The following is a 25336-nucleotide window of genomic DNA, read 5'->3' as shown; positions in this document are numbered from 1 at the left end:
TGCTCAGGAAATAAACTATGCTTAGGACCATAGAATATTAGTATGTAGGGACCGAGTAACCATAACACATCAGCACCTATGAGCCTGAATCAGACTAGCTTATAGTGCCTCACGTGCCCTCCTAATCTTCCTAGAGAGACAAGTGATTTGGCACCCCAGAACATAACACTCTCGACCCTCTGAGGGATTGCGGTAGCTGGTCATCCCCTTACGTTCTTTCACTCGTACTTGTCCACAAAAATGGAAAAGAGACATGAAGGAAGCTTACAATATTTATTGAAACTATTGTGCTCTAATATGCAATAACTGTGCCTCAACTAGAAAACATATGTAGGCCAACAATGTCATTAGCATGATTAAAAGACCCTATACAATGAAAAGCCTTGTCATATTAGCTGACATATTGAAGCAAAGTGTTGTATTATAGATTTCTGGGATGCTGTTTTACATCTCTGCTGACGCAGTTCTTTCGTCTCAGAACTTTTGCTCTGCGTGCAAATCTCTGCTCTGTGCGGCATGTCCAGGGTTATATGACAAAACATGTGTGCTCAAAAACAGCAGCTGGGTTTCTCTATTATGTCTAGGTGCTAGTGTCCCACCACAGAGAATAGCACGGAGCAATGTTTTTTGACCTTGCATGGGCTTTTCCAACTAAATCCCAGGAAGAGAACAAAATACCACAACATGTGCTGAGTATGTGTAAAAATACAATATGAAATAGTTTAATTAAATTTTTTTTATTTATGTATAAACTTTAATAGTTAATTTTTGTAATTTTTCTCTTGAACTATTGTAGCTGTCGAAAATGAAAATACAATATGGCATGAAAACAAGCATGATATTGGGTAACAGGTGAAAAACAAATGCGGCCTACAACATGTTTAGTTAGGCTAACATTAGGGGTGGGTGGAATTTGCGTTATCGCGTTACAAAAATCTCTGCGAAATGGTAAAAAATCTCCGCGAACACGCAGAAATTCCGCGAACACGCAGAAATGCTGTTTGCTTGCTCGGGGGGAAATATCTTCCGGAATGTCATCAAGTTTTGCCGCTTAGTCTGAAGAAACTACTTAATTATTTAATTTGGGAAACCCAATTGACCAGACATAAATATAGATTCAGGCCTCTAGTGGGTCTGTGAATACAACTTCAGTCAGAATGCTTGAGGCTTTCAGGGATACAAATTCATCAACTATTATATGGAAAAACTATCAGACCAGAATGAAAAAATACAGAGGAACCCAAACTAAGTTTACAACAAGCACTTACAGAGTTATTGGGTGTTTCTCATTTTTTTTATTTTTTTTTTTAGATTTTATAATTTTTTCAGTGTCTGACAAAACAATCATTCTGATTTGCTTATTAACATTAGAATATAGAAAAACGAGTGTCACAGCATCTCTTCATTAGTAATTAAACAAGTTCTCGGCACTCACCTCCTAACAATGATTAGCCTTCAATGGGGACTTTTGCTGCTCAGTGGCAAGCCCAGAATGGAGTGGCTCGGATAGTGCCTATATTATATCAGGCAATGAGTGCCAGAGACAAGGTTCACAGCAGCATTGCAAAATACAGTCAAATAGGTCTACACTGCCGAAAATTGCGTGACTTAATAAACGGAGTTAAAAATTGTTTGGTGTATTTTCTGTGAAATTTACAATAAGAAATGAAGTGCACCACTGATTGGGAGAATCTTCCATCCTAGGGACAAGGACACACACTAAAGATTCTTTGGTAACCCATTGCATAAAAAAGTAAATAGATTACAGCATCAACCCAAAAGCAGAATAGTAGGGGTCTTTCCCAGCGACCTCGAGAACTAAATATATATTGTCCCAGAGCATTTGAGGGGTCAAATATAAATACACTGAGATTGAGGATTTTTTGCATTCTGTTGTTAACCTTTGTGAGGGAGCATGATTTAGCAACAACGTGTTCACTGCCTTTTTTCCTATCCTCCGCTGGAACAGTGCTCTGTGCAAATTTGAGACAGCCCTACCTCAAAGGTGTTTTTCACATATGATAACCATGGGTTTCTAAGGCAGTTTGCCACGAAATCGGCACTTTTGTAAAAATGCCACGATTTTTACATAAGTGCCCACGAAATCGGCACTTCTGTAAAAATGCAGCAGTTTTTACATAAGTGCCCGCGAAAATGAAGTGGCCTAATTTGCAGATTATGGCTTGTCCGTGCAATTCCTGTGCCATCAAGCCTCTTGGAATCTACATTCCAGGAAGTGCACAATGCAGTGGCATATGAGTATGCCAAGTATGTCCATGAGTAAGCCTGGACGTCTGTGGATGTCGAAAGAAGATGCATTATTACACCAGGGCGCACAGCTTCCAAACATTTTAAATCTACAGCAGGATGTGAGTTACCAACAATTGTTTTGTAGTTAGAACGACCTCAAGGACCATTGCCGTTTGCAAATGTAATTGCATATTCTATTTTCAGAGTATCAGGACCGGTTGATTTTTACATGTGTAAAGTGTACCTACGAACGCGGAAATACCACAACTGGATACAATATACAGGGTTTTACTGTCATTTCAGTAATCCCATTTTGGCCACATCCCGTAAGGCGAACCTAAGCTTAGCTGCCCGTCTCTCCGTGTAGGACAGAATAAACATTTCTAATTTAGAAGTTGCTTTAATATATAAAAGTAGGGTTGTCTCAATGCATCAAGATATATTTTAAATACAGGCACATTGGACATGGAAGGTGAGGGGGTAAAATGGCCAACTAGAGCATGGGCGTCAATTCACTAAAATGCTAGGGGTACTGGAAAAGATATCAAAAGAAATTACTTCACATTAGGGCCTATTTCAAAGTGGAATACGCAGCTAAAACAGTTTCCATTGTTTTAATGCTGAAAATTAATGACTAGGAGTAAAATAAAGTGTCTCAAAAATGCCGCTAAATTTCCATATTTGTGCCGCTAAATTTGCTAATCCATGGCGCTATATCCTGGGGGGTCTGATTTAAGAGTGAACACTCAGGGGAAACAGTGCAAATCACTTGCAAACATTCAAGTGAGTTTGAAAGCATAGTTGGAAATTAAAGAACAATTAAGCGGTTTTCTATAAATCATTGCGTCCCCATTTCCTACTCGAACAGTTTAATTAAAATAGTTACCTTTATATGAAAGTAGGGTAGCGAGTTCTAAATTAGGTCCAGATGTTTGATCTAACGAAATTTCAGCAATAAAAAGGTAGCCCCAAAAAGTAGCTTGAACATTTTGTCTGGGTGCCATGGGAGAGCAGCCTCCCAAGTAAATTTAGCTGTAGAATAAGGTGAAATATTGGTTAAAAAAGTTATGTCTAATAGTCTTATCAGAATGAAATCAATTACAGAAGTGAGATGATGACCACAGACTTTGCTAGAAGACCCAGATTACTTATTTGTGATAAAACTGTAAACATGCATTGGAAGGATTATGTTATTCACCCAGTAAGCATCTGTTCTTGGCATGTAGAGCTGTAGATTCCCATGCTTTGCATACTCCTGCCATCTTGTGTTGGGTCCGGATGTTTGCAAGTTGTTTTTCTTTGAAAAAGTATTTTACAGTCACGAGGTAAGGTGACTCCTCCTTTCGGTGATAGTGCGCATGCGCATGGACTCCTTTGTTAGATTGTTTACCCTTAAGAGGGTGAGAATGAAGTAAGTAAGTGTAGAATAGAAATGTCCATGCGTATGTAATGTGAATAATAGGAAGTGCAACAACCATAGGTGCCCATGGAGGAGGGAGGGCGTATGTGAATCTACAGCTCTACATGCTAAGAACAGATGCTTAAAGGGTAAGTAACATAATCCGTTCAAGGCATGTGTGCTGTAGATACATATGCTTTGCATAGATTATATAGCAGTATCATCCAAAAGCAGTGGCTAACCAGTGGATGTTGCAGTGATTTGAAAAATTGTTTTTAGCACTGCTTGTCCTACATTAGCTACTTGACGTGCGAATACATCCACACAATAACGTTTGGTAAATGTGTGTGGTGTAGACCATGTATCTGCCTTTCATACGTAAGCTATGGGAAGGTTGCCTAAAAAGGCCATAGATGCTCCTATTTTGTGCGTAGAATGTGCTCTAGGAGATATAGTTAAAGTTCTTTTAGTTTTAATAAAGCAAGTTTGGATACATTTAAATACCCGATTTGGAGATAGGATTACTTTTATGAGGTTGAGCAAATGCAACAAAATGTTGTTTTGTTCTGCAAAAATATTTTGCTCGTTCAAAGTAGTGTAATAGTGCTCTTTTGACAAGTGTGTGTAGGGCCCAATCTGCTACTGAATCAGGTTGAGGGAAAAACAGAGGTAACTCAACTGATGGGTAATGTGAAATGCAGAAACTAATTTTGGAAGGAATTTTGGGTTTGTACGAAGAACTACTCTGTGTTTATGCAGTTAAAAGAAGGGTTCTTCTAAGGTTAATGCCTGTAGTTCACCAACACATCTTAATGACATAACAGCAATTAGAAATGCAACCTTCCATGAAAGAAATTGTAGTGGACAATTGTGTGATGGGTTAAAAGGTGGGCCCCATAAGTCTTGTGAGAACAATGTTTAGGCTCCTGACATGTGCAGGTGGCACCTATGGTGGTATTATTCTTTTAAGGCTTTCCATAAAAGCCTTAATTACTGGGACATGTTGTCTGTTTTGTAGATATTCAGCTATTGCTGAAAGGTGAGGTTGAATAGATGTGTAGGCTAATCCAACTCGCTGTAGATGCAAAAGGTAACAAGTAAGATTCTGTATAGATGTATCTAGTGGATCAGTGTTATTCTTACAATATATAACAAATCTTTTCCACTTTTCTACATAACATGCTCTAGTCATAGGTTTCTTGCTTCTTTAAGAATTGTCATACAATTTGGTTGTAGATTTAAGTATCCAATATCTATCTATCAATCAATATCTAAGACTTCAGGAGCCCAATCGCTAGGTTGAGCTCCTTGAGGTTTGGATGTCTGATTTCTCCATTGTTTTGTGAGAAGGTTGGAAGTATAGTGTAATGTTTTGTGTGGAACTACAGACAGTTCTAGCAGTGTGGTAAACCATGGTTGAGGAGTCCAACCGGGAGCCATTGGGATTAGTGTGAGTGACATCTGTCTGAGTTTCCGAACTAGAAATGGAAGGAACGGGAGAGGCGGAAAAGCTTTAGCAAAAATCCCTGACCAGTTCATCCATAGGGCATTGCCTTTGGATAGATGGTGTTGGAATCTGGAGGAGAGGTTTGGGCATTTTGAGTTCTCTACTGTGGCCAAGAGGTCTATTTGTGGGAATCCCCATTTCTGGAAAGATGGAAGGAGAAACTGGGGATGAAGTTCCCATTCGGGTACTTGTTGCCGCATCCTGCTGAGGAGGTCGGAAAATTGGTTTGTGCATGCCTTGAAGATGAATTTTGAGATGTATTGCTCAGCGCCAAATGTTCTGAGAGAGGAGTGACAACAGTAGAGTGTGTCTTCCCCCTGTTTTTGTTCATAGTACATGGCTGTCATATTGTCCGTCCGGACTAGGACAACTTTCCCTACTAGGTGAGGCTGAAAAGCTTTTAGAGCTAGTTGAAGTGCTGGAAGCTCCAAGTAATTGATGTGGAGACTTCTCTGTTTGGTGTCACATAGACCTTGAATTGTTAGATGATGGAGATATGCACCCCAATCTGTGAGAGAGGCATCTGCCTGTAAGCAAGACTTGTGGAATGGGGTCGATGAAAGGGCACCCTTTTGATAGGTTTTGTGTGTTCCATTACTGCAGTGAGCGATGAGCGTGGCGGTCTATCAACACTAGATCTGTTAATTGACCCTTTGATTGATTCCACTGACGTGCTAAGCATTCCGTATCAACAAGAAGAGAGGTAGGGAGAGTGAACACTCTTATTCCCCACTGGTAAACAATATCAACAACAAAAGAGTGTTCGAAGCTCATTAGAAATGGCAGGATTAAGAGCACAGGTAGTATAGGGGAAAAAAACACCGACTTGGTGTTTATAGAAAGCCCTCACTCACCTACCTGGTCGGTGACATGCTTCATCATCGGGCCCCACTGGGTGTGGCCGAGTGCCACCCCAGTGTGCTTCAACGCCAGATTTACTGCGAAGCGGGTGATGTGAAGTGGTGAGTTGCTAAGTGGATGTGAAGGAGACTTATAATAAGTGTAGGTGGTGAGAATTAAAAATGCCTTAATTGTATCAAAAATAGTTTAATGACTGATCAATAAGACATGTTAAAAAGATATGTGTGGGGAAACTTAACCAATGTAATAAATGGTTAGTTGCCTCTAAGTGTACTTGTCGGTCAACATGTTTCTGCCAATGTCGGTGTAAATTAACCTGGCATTCGTCAGGACCTTTAGTGTGCTATAACCCGGTGGTATGGACGCGCTAAGGCCCACCCTACCAAGGGACGTGAAAGTAAAAAGTACTGTCGTGAAAAAGTGCAAAAATTGATCGGTACTCACAGTTCTGGAGACCAAACAAAAATAAAATTAAATTGCACCTGTGGAAAAAGGGACAGACACACATAAAAAGACATACACACAATTAGATGCATAGATCTGAGGTGTGTCAGTTGTAAACTATAACTCTGTGATCTTGTGTTGTATCCCACACTCTCCCACGTGGGGCATTAGCAGTACATATTGGGCCCCGCCTGTGGGTTTGAGTGAATCTGCGATAGGGTTCAGCAGACATGTAGAGTCATAATCATCAGACTGGGCTACTGGCGAAAGGCGCATGAATGTGCCAATCGAGGCGCGTGAGTGTTTATGGGGGCGCCTGTAGCACGTGATCTTTAAGTGACCAGAGGTCGACGCCGCTAAACATGCGGCACAGCGCTTGAAATAGCGCGTGGGATGGTGGAAGGACCAATGGGCCAAGGGCCTGTGACATCCGTATTTAACAAAAGGAAAGAAAAGTAAAATTAAAAACATTCTCACTGGACAGGTGTAAAAGTTATACACCATAGACCTCGGGAGGGGGGTGGTGATGCATTTGGCACACCCTGAGGGAGGGAAAACACTGGGATTAGGCTACGAAAAAGGTAAAAAAGTGACTTAGCTGATGGCGGAATTCACGTGTCGTCTGTACTCACGCCCTCGGCATCAGACACCCGTTCGATACCTGCGTCAGCCCTCTGAAACCGGGTCTCGTGGATAAGGCACCGGAGTTGGAGCAGGGTAATTATGGACCCGTAGCGAGGACGCTCACGCTTCCTGAATGGGCGGGGCCAGTGTGTGGGCGGAGGGCGTTGGCCAATCAGTGGTCACGTAATGGTGAGGGTGGACGGCGTTTGCAAGAAGAGCTAGAGCGTTGCACAGTGATTGAATGCCTAAAAACTTTAGAGCAGAAGTGTGCACGGAGCAAGTTCTATAATGTTGTAACACAGCCCATGGGTGACTGAAAACTCCTGGAGCCCGAGTAGTGTAATAAATTAATAAATAAAATTAATAAAAATCAGGTCGTCATGTATGGAATAAGTGATATATATACACATACACCTAGTTGCAAGCCCTGATCAAACCATGCATGTAAAAGGGCAGTAATGCTGTTATTTCAGCCCGAGGGAGTGCTTAATTGAGCCAGCATGGGGTTCTAAGGCAAGACATACGATTTGTGAGTTTCTAGATAATCAGATCCAAAATGATGATATATTTAGCCTAATGGAAAGCCAGGAGTTGGCTATATGTGCAAAATAGCACGACGGCTGGGGCCAGGAGATTGCTATTACATGTCGTGGATCTCTTGTTGATGTAATTACCAAGCGTATGGAGAGGCTGCAGGTGCATGGTGATGCGCCCTGGTAGAGATGTTGAAGTATCGTATAAAAATACCAAAATACATTTACCGGGATTTACCCACGAACCAGGGATTCTCCGTAGCTCGATACTACTGATCTGTAGAAGGCCACGACATATGCAGGAAAAGGGATAAAGGTGTTACTCATACCCAAGTGGGTCACTTGGTTGGGTGCATCTAGTAGTGCTAAGCATTCCTGCAGAGGACGCATGGGTAATCTTGCGTGAGGCTCTATTGCAATGCATAATGCCTAACAGTTGAATGAAAGTCCTCACTGTTAGTTATTGGTTGTTCTGAAACTGTAGTTATAAAGTTTGAAAGTTGTGAATTGTGGCTGGATTGGGAGAGGCTAGATCTGTGTGTGTTTTTAGCATTGCTCCCAGATATGTTTGTTATTGTGATGGTTGTAGATAGGATTTTTGTGGATTGACTGTAAATCTTGATGGAGAAGGTTTATTGTATCTTGAGTGTGTTGTAGACACTTTCTCTGTGTGTTGGCTTTGATGAACCAATCGTCCAGATATAGGAAGACATGAAATCTGTTGTCTTCTGAGATGAGCTGCTATTACTGCTAGACATTTTGTGAATACTCTGGGTGCAGTAGTTATTCCGAATGGAAGTAGTTTGAATTGATAATGCTTTCCCGCTATCACAAATGTGACATATTTGTGATGTGCTGGGTGGATAGCAATATGCAACTATGCGTCCTTTAAGTCTATTATAGACATAAAGTCACCTTGTTGTAGAAATGGAAGCACTTGTTGAAGGGTGACCATATGGAAGAGCTCTGACAATATGTATAAGTTTAACAGCCTGAGATCTAAAATTGGTAGGAGAGACCAGTCTTTTTTGGGGATTAGGAAGTAAAGTGTGTAAACTCCTGACCCCTGATGTTTCAATGGAACTGGTTCTATAGCTTCTTTTGTGAGAAGAGCTTGTACTTGTTTGAGAAGCTGTTGGTGTTGTAGTGAGAGTTTGTGAATGCAAGGTGGGATATTGGGAGGATTGCTGGTAAGCTTTAGGAAATTATCCTGTCGAATAATATCCAAAACCCATCTGTCTGTTATTGATTGCCAACTGGGAAGAAACTGTTGTAATCTTCCCCCGACTGGTGAAAAATGGTCGAGGGGAAGTGGTAGCAAGTCACTGTTTGTTAGAGGACTGGGAGACACGTGTTGGTGTACCTCTACCTCTGCCATTAAAATTGTTCCCTCTATATCTACCCTTGTAGAACCCGGTTATGTTATGTTAAAAATATTTGTACCGCGCACGGTCACCCAACGGTTTCATGGTGCTCAAACAAATACGGGAGACAGGTGCAGGGGGTTACTCGAAGGCTTGCTGAAAGAGGAGAGTTTTAAGTAATTTGCGGAAACAGTCATAGGTAGGGCAAAGTCGAAGAGATATCGGGAGGGAATTCCAAAACTTGGGGGCTAAAAAAGAAAAACACATCCCGCCGTGCTTTTTCCGTTTAAATTTAGGGACGACCAGGAGATTGTGCGAAGTGTAGTGGAGATCTCGCTGAGGCACATAGCACATCAAGCTAGAAGAGATAAAAGCAGGGGCTTGACCAGACAAGGCCTTGAAGATTGTACAGCCAAGTTTGAACATGCAACGCTTAGCCACAGGGAGCCAATGGAGGCTCCTAAGCAGTGGTGAGACATGATGATGCTTAGGCTGGTGAAAAACCAGTCTGGCTGCCTGGTTTTGCACCAGCTGCAGGCGGTAAAAATGGTAGGCAGGGATCCCAACATACAGAGTATTAGCGTAGTCAATACGGGACGTAATGAGAGCCAGGATAACAAGGATAAGCGCATCTGTGGTAAGAAACCTGCTGATTTTACGGATCCTGCGAAGGTGGAAGAAGCAGGATGATGTGACTGCATTGATTTGGGGCCTCATAGACAGATCGCTGGATATGATTATACCAAGGCTCTTTACCGAATTGACAGGGCAAGGCGGGGACCCAAGAGAGGGGGGCCAAAAGTTGGTATTCCAAGGGTTAGCCATCCCGCCTATCAGCACTAGCTCGGTCTTGGTGGGATTAAGTTTCAGCTGGCTGTGAGACATCCATTCCGAGATGTGCAGCATAGTGGCTTGGAAATTGACACAGGAGGATGGAGAACAGTCAATGGGGAAGATCAACTGCAAATCATCGGCGTAATTAAAGATGGTAACCGGAGTATTACGGAGGGAAACTATGAGGGGTTGCATATACAAATTAAATAGAAGCGGCGACAGGGCGGAGCCCTGCGGAACTCCACAGGATAAAAGGGAGTAAGAAGCAGAGAAGGTGGACAAGTGCACAGCCTGAGATCGCTGATGTAAAAAAGATCTGACCCACTCCAAGGCCAAGCCCTGAATGCCCGCATTGTTGACACGGTCGATCAGTATCGCATGATCGACCGTGTCAAAGGCCGCCGATAAATCCAACAGGACAAGAGCCTGGGAGATGTTCTTGTCGGCGCCTTTCCTCAGTGTGTCCATCACGGCCACAATGACCGCCTCAGTAGAGTGGGCAGGTCTAAAGCCGACTTGCTGATCATCCAAAAAGGAGGAACTCTCAATGAACGCACTCAGACAACGGGTGACATGTGTCTCCAAGATTTTCCCTAAATAAGGGAGGAGGGAAATCGGCCTAAAATTACTCAGGATCGTGGGGTCCGCATTAGTTTTTTTCAGGATAGGAACCACGACCGCCTGTTTAAAGAGATCCGGAACTATGCCGGTGGCAAGGGAGTTATTAAGCAATGCTAGGGGAGGATCAGGGCAGGCCAAGAAAGCATCTTTAAGAATTTGGGGAGGACAACAGTCGTTGGGAGAGCCAGAACTCACCTTCTGTAACAAAGAGATGAATTCCAAAGGAGAAATGGGAGGAAAGACATTGCGTTTTGTATGAAGATGAGGCTGCATCTGGGGTGTTAGTGTGAGGTTTGGAGCCTCCTCTGTATAAGGAGCGATAAAAGGATTTTTTCCAGGGACTGATCTATTTGAGGCCCAAAGAGGTGTTCTTTATCAAAAGGCGTGTTAAGAATGGTTTGTTAGACATCAGGTTTGAAACCAGAAATTCTGAGCCATGCATGGCTCCTAAGCATAATGCTAGTGTTGATTCCTCTAGCTGCAGTATCTGCGGCATCTAATGCACATCTGATTGAGGAATTAGAAATAAGTTTCCCTTCTTGTACTATTTCCTGCCCCCCCTTTTTGTGTTCTTCTGTGAGATATTCTAATAGTTCCATTTCATCCCAGTGATCATATCTGGACAACAGATCTTGTGTATTAGCTATACACCAATGTTTGGCTAGTGGAGCAACTACTCTCTTCCCTGATGCATCTATAAATTTGGATTCTTTATCTGGAGGAGGAGCCTACCCCGATGTTTGTGAATTTGCCCATTTACAGGCATTAGACACCACTAAGGAATCCAAAGGCAACTGACAAATAATGAAAACTGGGTCAGAGGGAGGGGGTTTATATTTCTTGTCCACTCTAGGTGTTAGTATTCTTGCTCTAACTGAATCTTTAAAAATATCATTAGTGTGCCTTAACATGCCTTGAAGTATAGGCAACATTTGTGTAGTTTTGTGTGAACTTCCTAAATTTTCAAATAGGAAATCGTTTTCTAGTGCCTCCTCATGTAAAGGCACTTCATGGTAATTAGCTGCCCTGGCAATTAAATCCTGATATGCAGTATTATCATCAAGAGGGGACGTTTCTGTTGGATATAGATCAGGGTCTGTATCCTGAGGTGGATCTATATTATAGTCATCCCATGGATCTGGAGGTGGCTGATTATCATTGCCACCCTCCTCCTCTATACCTGGATTTGTGTTAGGAGAACCCGATGGTGTAATGTGTAAAGGATCTGTATCTGGTATAATGGGTATTGGTGAAGAAGGTGGAAGGGCCTGGGGAATCTGAATAGGGCTAGTAGCTATGTTCTGTATCCAGTGTCCGCTTTCCCTTTTAACCCCTTGGGCACGGCCGCGATTCTGCGCCTGTGCGGCAGTTCTAAAGAGTGGGCGGGATCATGACGGCCCCCAGCCGTCATCAGCACACGCCCACCGTGTTGCATGACGGACGGGGCCGTCATCAGCATGGAAGGGGTTAATAGTATTACTGGTTTAGCTGTTATGTGTCCAGTATCAGGATTTATGGGAATCTTCTTTTGTTTAGGACCCAGCGTTTCCTTCCTTTTCTCCAAAATGGTCTCCGGTGACTGTAAAGGTGTGGCTTTTTGTTTCGGCGCCAACATTTTCGGTGCCGAGCTGGATTTTTGCTTTTTCTCTTTCGATCTGAGATGCTTCGGAACCAAAGGGGTATAATCTCGGCTCGGCCCGAGCCAGAAGGCTTGACTTGCTGTTTCAGTGCGGTTTGGTACTCATGGCACTCTGTCCAGCTGGAATGTATTGGGACTCTAGTTTGATCTCCAATTCGGAATCGGAGTCCTAGAGGGAGCAGGTTACTCTTCTTCCTCCGCTGCCATTTCTTCCTGCTCCTGCTCGCTCGATGTCCTCACCGAAGATATCAGGGGTTTCCTGGATACTTTGTCGCTGCATGTCTCTCTATTGAGCTCGACGGTCTGGCAGAGTATTTTTGGAATGGAACAATCGACACACGTCGGTCTTCCTTTTTATGTTCCGGGGAAAGACTGAGGTTACAGACCTTATCGTGGTTGGTACACGGATATTTAGAGAGGCATCGAGGACGGAATTGCAATGGTGTCCGTTCCATCAGCAGAAGGCTGGACATTGGTCTTTGAAGAAGAAGCTGAGGAAAGAGCTAGGCCCGAAGGCCCTGGTTAGAGGGTTTTTTAGAATATAGATGAGGTTTTCTTAGATTTCGACACGAAAAGGTGAAGACGTGATCGAAAACAATACAGACGAGGGTAAAGTGAAGTACGCACCAAAGGGAACCCGATTAACAGTTTTGAATCGGAGCACCGAATACACGTCCAAACCCAATAGCGGAATGAAAACAATCTCACAATGGAGTTGATGCCCATGCGCAATATCACTGAAAGGAGGAGTCACCTTACCTCGTGACTGGAAAAGACATCTTCGAAGAAAAACAACTTGCAAACATCCGGACCCAACACTAGATGCCAGGAGTATGCAAAGCATGTGTACTCCAGAACACATGCCTTGAACAAAGGATTTAAGAAAAGATGATGAATAAACAAGCCTACCTGCATTAATGGGAGGCACTACGAGGGAAGCATGAAAGGTTGGGTGAAAAAGGACAGCTTTTCCCTCCAGATGCGCAGACTTAACGCAGACTATATTGCCTTTGTAAACCAACTGAAGCATAATAGGGCAAAGTCAGTTTGCACATGCTCTCAAAGAGCAGACAGAGCTACAGCTTAAGTCTAAGGAAATAGCTACTCTGGGTGGAACAAAGAGAAGCATTTACCTTAAATGGCCGAAAATAATACAAGGTTCCCCTAGTATAGGGCCCACAAAGTGTAGCAGACTAAAGAGCACCTGAACTGGGAAGGGGATAGAAAGTGCCTAAAATGTGAAGCCAGGTAGATACATTACCCAATCATAAAATATATATTGGTAAAAGTAAAGTTAAAATACAGGTCAGTGAAATTAAGAGGGAGCTGTGAACTAGCTCACTCGGAACACTTCAGATATACACAGGTCAGACACTCCCTCCAGGCCAACATTCCTGCGGGAACACAGCCCCCTGCCTCCTCACCGCTGGAGGATAGGCTCCTGGATGGACACCTTCCCGAACACGCCATATCACTCACGTACGAAAAAATCATTAACAACTCCCCGGAACTACTGCTCCCCCTCAAGGGCAAATGGGAAACCGACGGCCTAGAAATAGACGAGGAAGAATGGAGAACTGCACTAGCCTCCCCTAAGGAGGTTGCCATTTTTGGCCAGACTCCGCTCATTCAGCTAAAAACATTACACCGAGTCTACCTTTCAGGGACTAGACTGCAACGAATGGGCCGAAGTGCAGATCGGCTCTGTAGACGGGGATGCGGAGAGGTAGGGACCTTCTTCCACATACTTTGGGAATGCCGCTGCTGGAGCACTACTGGACCCGAGTGACCCGATGTATGCAGGAAGTCTGGGGGGTGGAGCTCAGACTTGAAGCTAAAAGGTGCCTGTTAAACATCTGGGAACCTACGGACCTATCACACAGTGGGAAGTTGTGGGCCACTCTAGGGTTTACGATCGCCAAAAGGAACATTGCTAGGCTGTGGGGGGCGGTTCGGCCTCCTAAGGTCGGCCAATGGAAAACTGATATGGACTGGTGCATGCTTCAGGAAAAGACTGTGTACGAGGCACGGGGGTGCCCACGGAAATGGATACAAATATGGACCACCTGGAACGAATACAGAGGGAACATCTATGAACCCCCCCAGAACGACTCGATTGACGAACCGCATGTACTGTAAACGCTATCTGATGTACTGTTAAATGCCTCCATATCGTACTAACTATGTATGTCTTGAAACTCCCGGTGCTTGAATGTAGACGCTTATTGCCTTGATTGTGATGATTGCCACCTATTTCCCCGTTGTTAATAAAAATAATTTTAAACAAAAGAGGGAGCTGTGAGGGTCAGAAATAAAATAAAAAAACTGGTACACAAAAAATAAATTAATAAATAGAGGTAAAAACATTATGAGCAAAAATCTTAAGGATAAGTGCACAATAAAATACATTTCAATGCCTCCAAAGGTGCAGACAATTGAAAGGAATATCGGTTAGTGTAGAATTCAGTGAAGGCCATCAATATGTCTGAGCTGCAATACAACTTATTCCCCAAGTCTCTCTCTTTCATGACTAGATTGCTACTTTTCCCTGTTTGGCCTCTCACACTTCCAATACTTTTTTGTGCCTTCAGAATTTCCAAAAAGCTTCCCCTCTCTGTCCACTTCATCTTTGTATTCTAGCAATGAGAGGATTCAATGGCGGGCAGGATGGATTCTCCTCTGGACAGAGTTTGATGTGTTTCCAGGGGATTCAAGATATCCTCTAAGGCAGTACAGTGTTTTTTATACTGTGCAGCACTATGTTGTGTCTGGTATGCACACTGCACAGATAACTATCTTGATTGCCTCCCATACCACCCCAGGGCTTGAGACTGATTCAGATTTATTTGTAAACTATTTTACTATTGTATCTTATCACTCCCATCTGGAACGCCACCATTATACTCTGAAAGAAGAGGTCCTCAATATTAGTTGCACATGCAATGACTCGTGTTATGTGATCCCTGCCCAATACTGCATATGTCACCTCAGGATCTGGGACAGTGTAGTACCTGAAATGGTGTGTCCTTGTTAACAGGGATAGCCCCATATCTGGTATAGCAAGTGTTACATGACAAACACCAAAATGAACTCTACCTTCAGGCAAATTTGTCAGACCAGGACTTGGTTAATTGTGTTTCCTCCAGTAGTGGTATATTAACAAGGTGCTTAGCTAAATAACCAAGACTTAATGTATCTTGAGAAGGTCCTTAGGCCCTCTAATACTCCAAGTAAGTAGAATGATGTCACCCTCCTTTCCATGGATAGTATCTTTAGTGTGCTGAATGAGTGCCATTATTGCCTATTTTCTCCTTGGTCTGTGTATGTTTATGGAGTGTCTGAGAGATGCTGCGCTATAGGCAGCATGTTATGAGGTCAAGCTTAAACTTATTCCACAACTCTCAGTGAATACTATCCACCCCACCCAAACATATAGCATTGCAGCATTATCATTTCTAGAACCTCTCACTTGGATATTACTTAAACTGCAACAGGTTTTGGCTGACCTGAGTAACATGTTAACTCAATCGTATTATGTGCATTGCACTATGCTTGGGGAGGGGAGCAATAACAGTTACTTCACAACTGTTACTAAGCTTCACTGCTGCTCAAACTGAATGTTTTATTCATCTGGTGAAATGTCACTCATTTAGCACTATGCTTGCTTTAAAAATGTTGCATACCATTTCTTTATGTTACCATGTGGATCACTGGGCCTCCTCTGATCATGCTCCTTAGTGGTAAAAACACACAGTTCTCCATTAGATTAGTGCTCTGTAGATGACTACCATAACTTAGATAGGGACAATATAAATATGCCCGAAAAATTACAACATAATTACCTGCCAGGAATATGGTGCATTAATTGAGAATACTTTATTAATGTAACACTGACCACCTAATTCAGAGAATAACTGGTAAAGTATTCTGTGTGTGAGCGCGCATGTGGACACACACACACACACACACACACACATGCAGACACACGCACACACCATTGAATAGCTCTTCCAAGATCGAACAGAACGTATCTGCACACTAATATAAAAAAGAAAATGTAAACTAGCCAGTGAAAACGTTTACTAATCTCACATAGTGAGACATCAACAAAGAAAAGACTGAACTAATTATGGCCTTACCAGACTCGCATGAAAGGGAGTGCAGACACTGAATGCGCTATGATGCCTTCACAATGGTGGTTATTACTAAACAAATGCCAATAACATGGCATGGTTTATTTCCTCAGGGGTTGGGCAGCAGGGGAGGGAGCAAAAAGAGAAAGGACATACTTTGAAGCGATAAACATTATACACATTTTACCATGATGCAATGTGCAGTGGCTGGAGACGATTTATTTTTTGTACAACTAATACGGCCATATTGTTTCATATAGACGTTAATGGTGCACTGGACTTGGAAAGGAAGACTGCAAGGCATATGCAACGGGGAGCTAAGGATAGGGTATAAAGTGCCATCAGTCAAAACATATTCTGACCATAGAGTGGTGTGGGAACAGGTTACCACTACTTGCCTGTGACACAAGAGCCTCCGGTGGGCAAATAAAAAAAATAAAACATTGTACTCATTTCTGCCAAAGTATGTTTCATGAAGAAAGCTTCCAGTGTAAACAGAACAATCTAAAAACTGGAGAATTTGTCAAAGCCTTACCAGACTAGCTTCCGTTGTACCGATGCGGTTCAGAACCTTCAACATACTCGTGGGAGCCACAGGGTTGAAACTGTTAAAGTCCAAAATGAAAATTATAGAACAATCTATTCGATTTATGTCAGCTATACTGCACATAATCAACATTCTGAATACAGAAATATAAATAAATAGTACCATGTTACCTAATATTGGAAATAAAGAGCTCTTCCTGAACGTCCTTTGGAAAGAGTAGCCTTTGGTTTCTGTCCCCACTGAGACTGTCAGAGATGATGAATACCACAGGACAGCGACCTGTTCGTACAAACCTCCTAAAAATGAAATCATAGATCAGTCATAATATTTCGCAGTACAGCGGATCTTGGAAGTGCACTGAATAAGTGGGTGCTGAGGTGAGTGCATGAGGAGAGGGGTCTTAAATCATACCTCAATACTTCATGTAAAATTGGGGGGTCACGATAAAACTGGTTCGGCATATCCTACAAAAAAAAGAAAATACGATAATAACCTGGAATCAGCATTTACTAGAACAGTGTTGTAAGGACAATGCAATCTTCGAATTTTAAATATTGTACAAAGAATGTCATACTGTGCTTTCTTACAGAATTTCATCATGGCTTCAAACACAACAACAACCATGGAAAACAGTGAGACCCAGGTTTCTAAAAACGAAATAAAGTGTTGTAGCTAGAAACTATCCATTCCACCCTACGGTCAAGAGATCCATTTTAAACATCTCATATCATTAGGATAAAGCTACCTTCATGGTTACCTCATTATTTTAGCCCAGTGGCTTTTTACTATCCAAGAGTTGGTGCTCTACCACTCAGAGTCCATAAACCGATGACTGCAAGTTCAGTGTTGATAACGAGACAAGAGCCTATCTACTATAAATACTGGAGTCACAGTAAACTTATCCTTCACCTGCGGTCACGTTGGTTCCCATTCTCAAAGTGTAAGTAGATTCCAGAGCAATAAAAATAAAGCAGAATTGGCCAACTTAAGCCTAGCCAAATACTTTAAAAAGATCTGTCGTGCCAAATTTAGCATTGCTTTGTGAGAAAGTCTAAAGATCATAACATTGACAAACTGCATGTGGGTAGGTGACAGATGTTCGGCATAGGTTTTCGATAGGCGTACTCATGGAGAATGCCACCAAAGCTCTACTGCAGTGTGCACTGACACCGGGTGTAAGTGTGGGCAAATGCATGATGTAGCAATGGGTAAGACAGGAGGAAATCCTTCTTGCATATGTGGCCTTAGCAGCTGCCTGCATTGCCTCCACATCTCAGTAAATGCTGATGAGTAGAATTCAGAGCTCTAGTGTTCACTAAATCTAGGATGCACATGCTTTTAAACTGAATTCTGTTCTCAACTTTCGCCAAGAGAGAAACTCATTGACCTGCAGAACTTCAATATCAATATTCTTTGCAATCTTTAGATTATAAATACACTGCTTAGTAAATCTCAAATATATAGTATGGAGTGCGTTAAAGGTCATAGGCCGACTTGAACTCCCACCATTGTGCCCCTAACATAAGATGGAATGAGATATGTTATTTTCCTTAGAAAGGAGAGCAAAATAAATAAACACTAGTGCCAGTTCTGTTGATTTTGTGGTTTTAAAGCAGGACCTGAATCCACTACAACGCCTAGGTTTTTAACCTTCTCATCTCTGCTAAAATGACTTGATCTATTAAAGGCGGACTTGTGAAACGTGCTGTTGATCTTCTCAGGAGTGACAGGGTGACTAAAATCTTTTTTCTGTTTTATTGAGCTAATATCAATGATGGAAGCAACAGCTCCCAAACTCCTGTTCCACCTCTCTTGGAATTTTAAGATTCATTTGCATCTTTTCAAAAATCGAATTCCTACATATTAATTACGGTGAAGTGGCAGCGGATATAAATATTAAAGAGCCATGGTATTGAGGAGACTTTCTGATGTGGAGTGGAAATTACTTAGGAAGAAGGTAAATTCTCTAGTTGCAAGGAATCCCTAAACCGGACATCGAGGACAACATGTTGTGGAGAATGGCATGGCCAACTGTATCAAAAGGTTGTGGAGGGATCCAGCAGGACCAAGCTGGGTCAAGACCACCAGACGCCCTTTGACAATGAAATTTAGGAGGCTCTCTGTGATATAACGCAAGACTGTGCCCACGCCATGCTTGGCTCAGAAGCTAAATTGATGGGCATCTAGGAAGCTGTATTGATAAAGCTTGCAAGTGTGAAGAAACTGCTTTCTCTGTACTTTTGTTCAAAATTGGGGGCTCGGCAAAAGGTTAATAACTGATTCAGACTTTATCCGACCACACCCATGTGATCCTAACTTTATCGAGATCCGAAACCCAATGTGACGGCATGTTAGATGGAGATTCCCAGTGCTTATTTTGTATTAATATGAGTGATGGTGTCCAAACCTTGCTCAGAATCCTACGGCTGGTGCAATTCAATGTTAGCATGCCCAATACCAAGGCTAATTAGTGTTGAATCCATATCATGCCTCTTTTCCATCTTTCTCTTCTGGGGTCTTTCTGCTTTGTTTTTCTGCCTCTTGTTCCCAGTAAATGTCGGATGCAGAAAAATATGTCCTGGTCTCCAAAAGTGAGTGCTGGAGGCCCCATCGGCAACCACCGACTCAAATTAAGCAAAGGAGATTCTGAAAGGGCTCCCTTAGAGATTCGGCCTTCAGGAACAAAATGCAGGCTGCCTTAAAGGCATTCTTTGAAATTAACACTGGCCCATTTGCCTACTTCACAACATAGTTTGGGAAACATTCAAGATATATGTGTCAGGAAATTCATGAAAGGTAAACACATCAGGATGCTGTGATAAATACATACGCAGACAGATAGACTATAGAAAACAACAGCTGATGTCAAATCTAGATATGAAGCATCCCATTCTTCTTAGGTACTTAAAGAAATAATTAAACCCTGCTGGCCTACACGGAGATGGTTGAACGAGAGAGCAAACACTTGGGGGGGAGAGGGCACTAGCAGGACATTGTCCTGGATGCCGAGAAAGGCCCACCAGCAAGCAGTTATACACTCATTGAGGTCACCTAACAGGGAATTAGTTAAGAGACACATTGCCTTCCTTCAGAAGTTTAAAACAGATTAGAAAAATCTATATGCCTCATGACCAATGAGGGAACCCTCCATATTGTGGAATGCCTAGATGGGTTAGCACTTACTTAGATGAAAGGTGGTACCTTGTCTTACATGCAGGAGCCCACTGGGGTTCAGAAAATATGACTGCCATTGAAGGAATGCTGGGTGGGAAGGTTCCCGGGTCTGGTGGTCTGATGTCTGAATTTTATCACTTAAGATCCAGCGGGATCCGCGGTTCACTGGGGCTAACCCCTTCGATTCTTGAAGCAGGTCAACCCTGCAATCTCAAAACCAGCAAAGGATAAAAAATATGGGAAATCTAATAAGCCTTTATCACTTATTATTCTTGCCCACATAAAAGCTATTGCTGAGGAGCTTGATGCTGCTGGAGCTATCTGGGTTTATACCAGGGGGAGCAAATCTCAATGATTTGCATACTATGTTGCCTATATACATCAAATCTGGCCACATATTAAAACCCTCTCTGTGTTCCTTGATGCTCATACGGCCTTTGACTCATTGGAGTGGCCCTCGTGTTCATGAAGAATGGGCGATTAGCTCCAATATGTGGAACCTATTGCCATTGCTATATATGTAGCACATGGCTAGGGCACCTAATAATGGGTTCACTTTCCAGACACTCGTCAGGGTTGCCAACTTTCACTCCTCTTTTCAGCACTGGCAACTGAGCCATTTCTAGTCATGATTAGGAGAGAAGCACCTGCAAAAGGAAATAGCATTCCCAATTAAGCATTTGCTTGTGTCGATGCACACAGACAATATCATCCTATTTGTGAAACAGCCAGAGGCTAATTTAGAAATTATAATTAGAGAGGTAACAACGCTTTGGGAACTATCCGGAATACAAATTAACTGGAGAAAAATGTTCCCTCTTACAAAAGTTATGGGTAAGTTGTCCATTGTGGTGATGCGTAGACTCGATTAAGTATCTCAGTATATTTGTTAGAGATAAACAAATGATGCTGAGAGAGAACTATGGCCTGGTGCTAGAAAAAAGTACCGGGCAAGTGGAGAGATGGATAACATTGCGGCTGCTTATGGCTAGGACAGTGGAGTAGGGGCCCCCCTGCTAAGCACATGGAAGGGGGCACCCACACTCCAGACCCAGCCAGGAGTCCGCCGCCACGTGCACAGTGCTGGAGGGGGTTATGGGAGTTATTGTTAAGCCACTGGGCTGGTACAGTAACTCCTGGCAAAACTTTCTCTACTTGTTTAATAATATCCCAATTCTCCTTGAGAAATACAACTTCGTTAGGCTAAAAATCTTATTGATTAAATTGGTATGGGGAGGCTATAAACCTAGGTTAAAATGTCAATTATGACGGAGATTGGGAATTGATAAAATACTCATTAAGGGCTGTGTCTTCAAAATGCTTTCAAAAATGGTACTGGGTGTAAGCGCCTATATTATGGTTGTGAATATTACTGTTTTTGATATTTGTGAAGCAGTGATATGACTGTGACATTAAGCCACAGCAACTTGTTACAACTACCTCTAACATTTGGATACAGCGAGCCCTCATTGGTTACTTTACATATATATACGTACCTATGGTTTGCTGTCAACAATTTGCTATAACTCAATAAAACAGATTTTATTTTTTAAATTGCTTCCCTTCCAGAGAATGAATGTATTTACTCAGTAAATGCATGTTGACTACTTGTTTAGAAGTTCATGAGGTGAGCTTTTCAACAAGTTCCTGTTTCGGAATGAGCCATTAGTAAACCAGGTAATAAAATGTTTAACCCTCACCAGGAAAGAGGAGAATAGTAAGCAGAGGCAGTGTTTGGAGGGTTGTCAGTAGATGTCATCTTCTTAATGAGAAAGAGCATTTGCTGGGAGTCCTTAGTTAAGGGAGAACGGTCTGCAACGCCCTTGGTCAAATGGGCATATATTCAATCCTTCCAAAGAGCATGAGATTTATCAATCGTAAACAGGCTTTTGCCACACACTGTAGACTTTATTAGTGAAAAATGAGTTACATTATCACTAACATTTTGAGAGCCACATTCTGCCACAGTACCTGTATGTGAAGAAGGCATGAGTATCGCCGACTTGTATAGAATTGTAGGCGAGTATCCGTTACTAGGAGATTTCTTGTTCTAGAATGTTGTCATGGCCTGATCAATATGCTTTATAAATGTATTTAGCTTTCGTGTCATAATTCCCTGCATTTATCCTCGGACTACCTAGCCCATTGTTTATGGACTTAATCTCTCTAGTGAACGTACAGGCACACAGACTTTGCTAAGATCGGTACATTTCTTAAGTTGATTGTCTACCCCTTCACTGCCATAAAGGTTTTGCAAGGTGTTTATATTAGTTATAGGCATCTGAATCATTAACAAGGGATGAGAAGTGTGAAGATGATGTTTTCGCTGTAGATCTGCACCGAATGGTACAAACTTGCATTGACTAGGTCAAGTTTTCAGTTCAATAACTCATTGGCAGCATCCCTACATATTGAGACTGGAATAGAGGTAGAATGTATGTGTAATTTGCCTTTTTGCTGAAGCCCAACTGTCAGCCTACCAGTATATGTCACAAACGGTATACGCTAGGGGATGATTAAGTTAGTTATCTATACATCTATCTATACTTATCTAGAATATTAAAAATATAACATTAGCTATACATCTATCTATACTTATTTATAATCATGTTTGTCCTGCATTGGTAATTCTCATAGCGGCAAGCTACTGAAATCTTCACAGGTCAGTAACATTGAGAATGTCAGACATATATACATAGCTAAAGTCTTTGCAGCGGTTGCCATTAATCAGGATCGGGTCATGGAGGATATACAAAACCCTGAACCCCTGTACTACATTTCAACTTTCTTATGTCGGGAGAATTACTTCGTTAACTGAATGTGCGCTGCTGACAAAGGCACTGTTCTATCGGTCATGATTTGAATCCCAGCAAGGCAGTCTAGCCTGCTATAATTTTGAGATCGGTCAACGGACCACCATAAATATGATCTTTGCAATATTTGTGATTTACAGCACTTGAAAATGCTAAAGTGTAGTATTTGGAGCAATATAAAAATAAGTTATTACCATATCTCTGACTTGGCAATCAAAAAATAATCACTTTTTTGCTGAGTGGTTATTTTGGGCATCTCATCTATCAGACAGATTTAGGTTTGATAATTTTGGTAATTGAAAATGCTGATGACAGTGAAAGAGCCTTATTGCAAATAAATGGAGGGCCTCCTGAATAATAACAAGAGGAGAAAAGTAGCAAAATGAGCCCTGCGTCAGTGACAAAGTACAATTCTAGGTAAAACAGGGAGGAAGAAAATCAGATGTTTAAGGCTCCAAAGATAGAAAATTCAAAGTATTCTGCTGAAACAGCACTAAGTAGCGTTCATACCCGTTAGGATGGATATGCCACAATGTGCCCACTTCCAAATCATGAGGAGCCAGTTCTCTCCCTAGGTGACATTCTTAATCATTTAGAAAAGTAAACAAAATTCAAACCAGTAAAAAGGAAATGAAGAATTGAGAGATGCCATAACCCAGTGTCCACGACAATTAGCATTGGCTCCCAAAGAAATTATTATGAAATCTATCACAAAGGCAGCCAGACAAGTGGACATCGGTAGACTTAGATGGCAGTGAGTAAAACATGGAGTAAGTAAAGAAGCAGGTGACCTAAGAGGAACTGGGTCTCATGAACACCAAAGGGCATGGAATTATTCACAAATGCCCACATAGGTGTCAGAACAGTAGGAGTGAAAAGCGATAAAAAATAGTGATAAAGAGAAGAAAAATAAAAGGAACAGAGAAGAACTTAAAGAAAGAGTAAAATGAGAATTACCTAAAAAAAGTGAATTACCTAATGCACTTGGAAAGAAGCAAAACTCGAGGACAATCTGGCAAGGTCTTGTGTGAGGTAAACAGTAATAACACAAGCAAAGATGTAAGGAAAAGGTTACCCAAACTGTAAGCATCTGTTCGCACCCTAGTGCTGTTGATCCACAGGCTCTGCATACTTCTATCATTTAGAGTTGGACCTGGATGCTACAACTTATTTTGTACAAAGAAGTTAGAGTCACAAGAGCTGTTGTGAGTCCTCCCATAGTTCACAAGAACGGCAAGACACAGGCCAAACACTTTAGATTGTTTTCTGGTCAATCGGTGAGTAGTATAAGTGGAGTGAAGTGTCAAGGACAAGTAAATTGTGTGCTGTGTATTGTGAATGCAACACAAAAAGATGTTGGACAGAACGTTGAACAAATTCAAACATTCACCTCCAGTCAAAGATCTGGGTTTAATCCAGCGTGATTTTGCTCACCAAGCCATTCCAGTTTAGACTCAGTCATATGCAAATCAGCTTTGACCCTGTTTCCCATGGGAACGGTCCAGCCCGAACTGCCATGCCAGGTCCTCCCTGGACAGGAAAGCAAGCATCCTGGGACCGGTTTCGGGGCATCAACCCTCATCAGCCAGACTTGCTTGAAACTGGTGGCGTAGTGAGCACTTGGCAGTTCGGTCAGGACTGTTCCCATGAGGGACAGGGTCAAGACTGATTTGCATATGGCTGGGTCTGAACTGGGGTGGCAAAGTGAGCTAAAGAATGAAGATGGATTAAACCCAAATCTTTGACTGGGGGGAGAGTGTCTGAAAAGATTTTAGCACTCCGTTTATCCTCTCCTTGTGTTTGCTGTGTATTGTGAATGGTCAAAGTAACTGAAAAAGTGACTGGACATCTGTGATCACTACCTGCTTCCTAGGAAGTGAGTGAGCACATGTGATTCTACAGCACTACATGCTACAAACAGATGCTCACAGGGTAAATACCATTTTCCGTTTGTGTAGCATGTATGTCTATAGATCCATATACTCTGTATAGACTGTAAAGCAGGTTCCTCTGAATGTGGTGGCTAGTGGGCAAATGATTTAGATGTCTAGAACCAAGTTCTTAACATCGTCTGGCCAACCACTGACCGTTGGCAGGACAGAATATCCTCACAATAGTTTTAGTCAATGTGTGTTGAGTTAACCAGATGGCACCTTTCCAGATGTCGGCTAACAGGATGTTTCCCAGGAAAACCATGCTGGATCCATTCTGGCATGTGGAATGGGCTTGAGGAGGCACAGGAGGAGCATTATTTGCCTTAGCTAAGCAAGTCTGCATTAATTTAACAATCTTGCAATGCATGATTTAGAGATAGGATGTCCCTTTCAGGGTTTTGCAAAGGCTACAAACGGTTTGTTTTACGAAAGGACTTGGTCCTGTCGATATAGTATGACTGCACTTTAAATGTCTGGAATGTGTAGGATTAGTTACTTACCTGTAATCCTAGTTCTCTTCCAGGGGTATCCTCATCAAAGTCATAAGCATTAGAATATTCCCGCCCATGCGCGGGACCCCGGAAACACTATATTATATGTGCCCCACATATATATACTCATATATATATAAATACATATATATATATATATATATATAT

The 25336-nt window shown here is 42.1% G+C and overlaps 1 protein-coding gene across 4 annotated transcripts in view; it reads right to left on the bottom strand.

Moving 5' to 3' along the window:
* RAD17 (RAD17 checkpoint clamp loader component) overlaps nt 1-25336 on the bottom strand; it is a 564733-nt gene that overhangs the window by 242006 nt on the left and 297391 nt on the right. For all 4 annotated transcript variants that reach the window (XM_078675299.1, XM_078675297.1, XM_078675300.1 and 1 more), the window contains exons 7-9: nt 17168-17220; nt 16927-17052; nt 16745-16814 (exon numbers count right to left, since the gene is read on the bottom strand). In XM_078675299.1, the coding sequence (XP_078531425.1) occupies nt 16745-16814; nt 16927-17052; nt 17168-17220 (249 nt within the window). The remainder of the gene's footprint in view (nt 1-16744; nt 16815-16926; nt 17053-17167; nt 17221-25336) is intronic.

This window comes from Lissotriton helveticus, chromosome 2_1 (assembly GCF_964261635.1).
Source record: "Lissotriton helveticus chromosome 2_1, aLisHel1.1, whole genome shotgun sequence".
NCBI classification, from domain to species: domain Eukaryota; kingdom Metazoa; phylum Chordata; class Amphibia; order Caudata; family Salamandridae; genus Lissotriton; species Lissotriton helveticus.
Note: the sequence above shows the minus strand (reverse complement) of the source record. Positions and strands in the feature narration are given on the sequence as shown.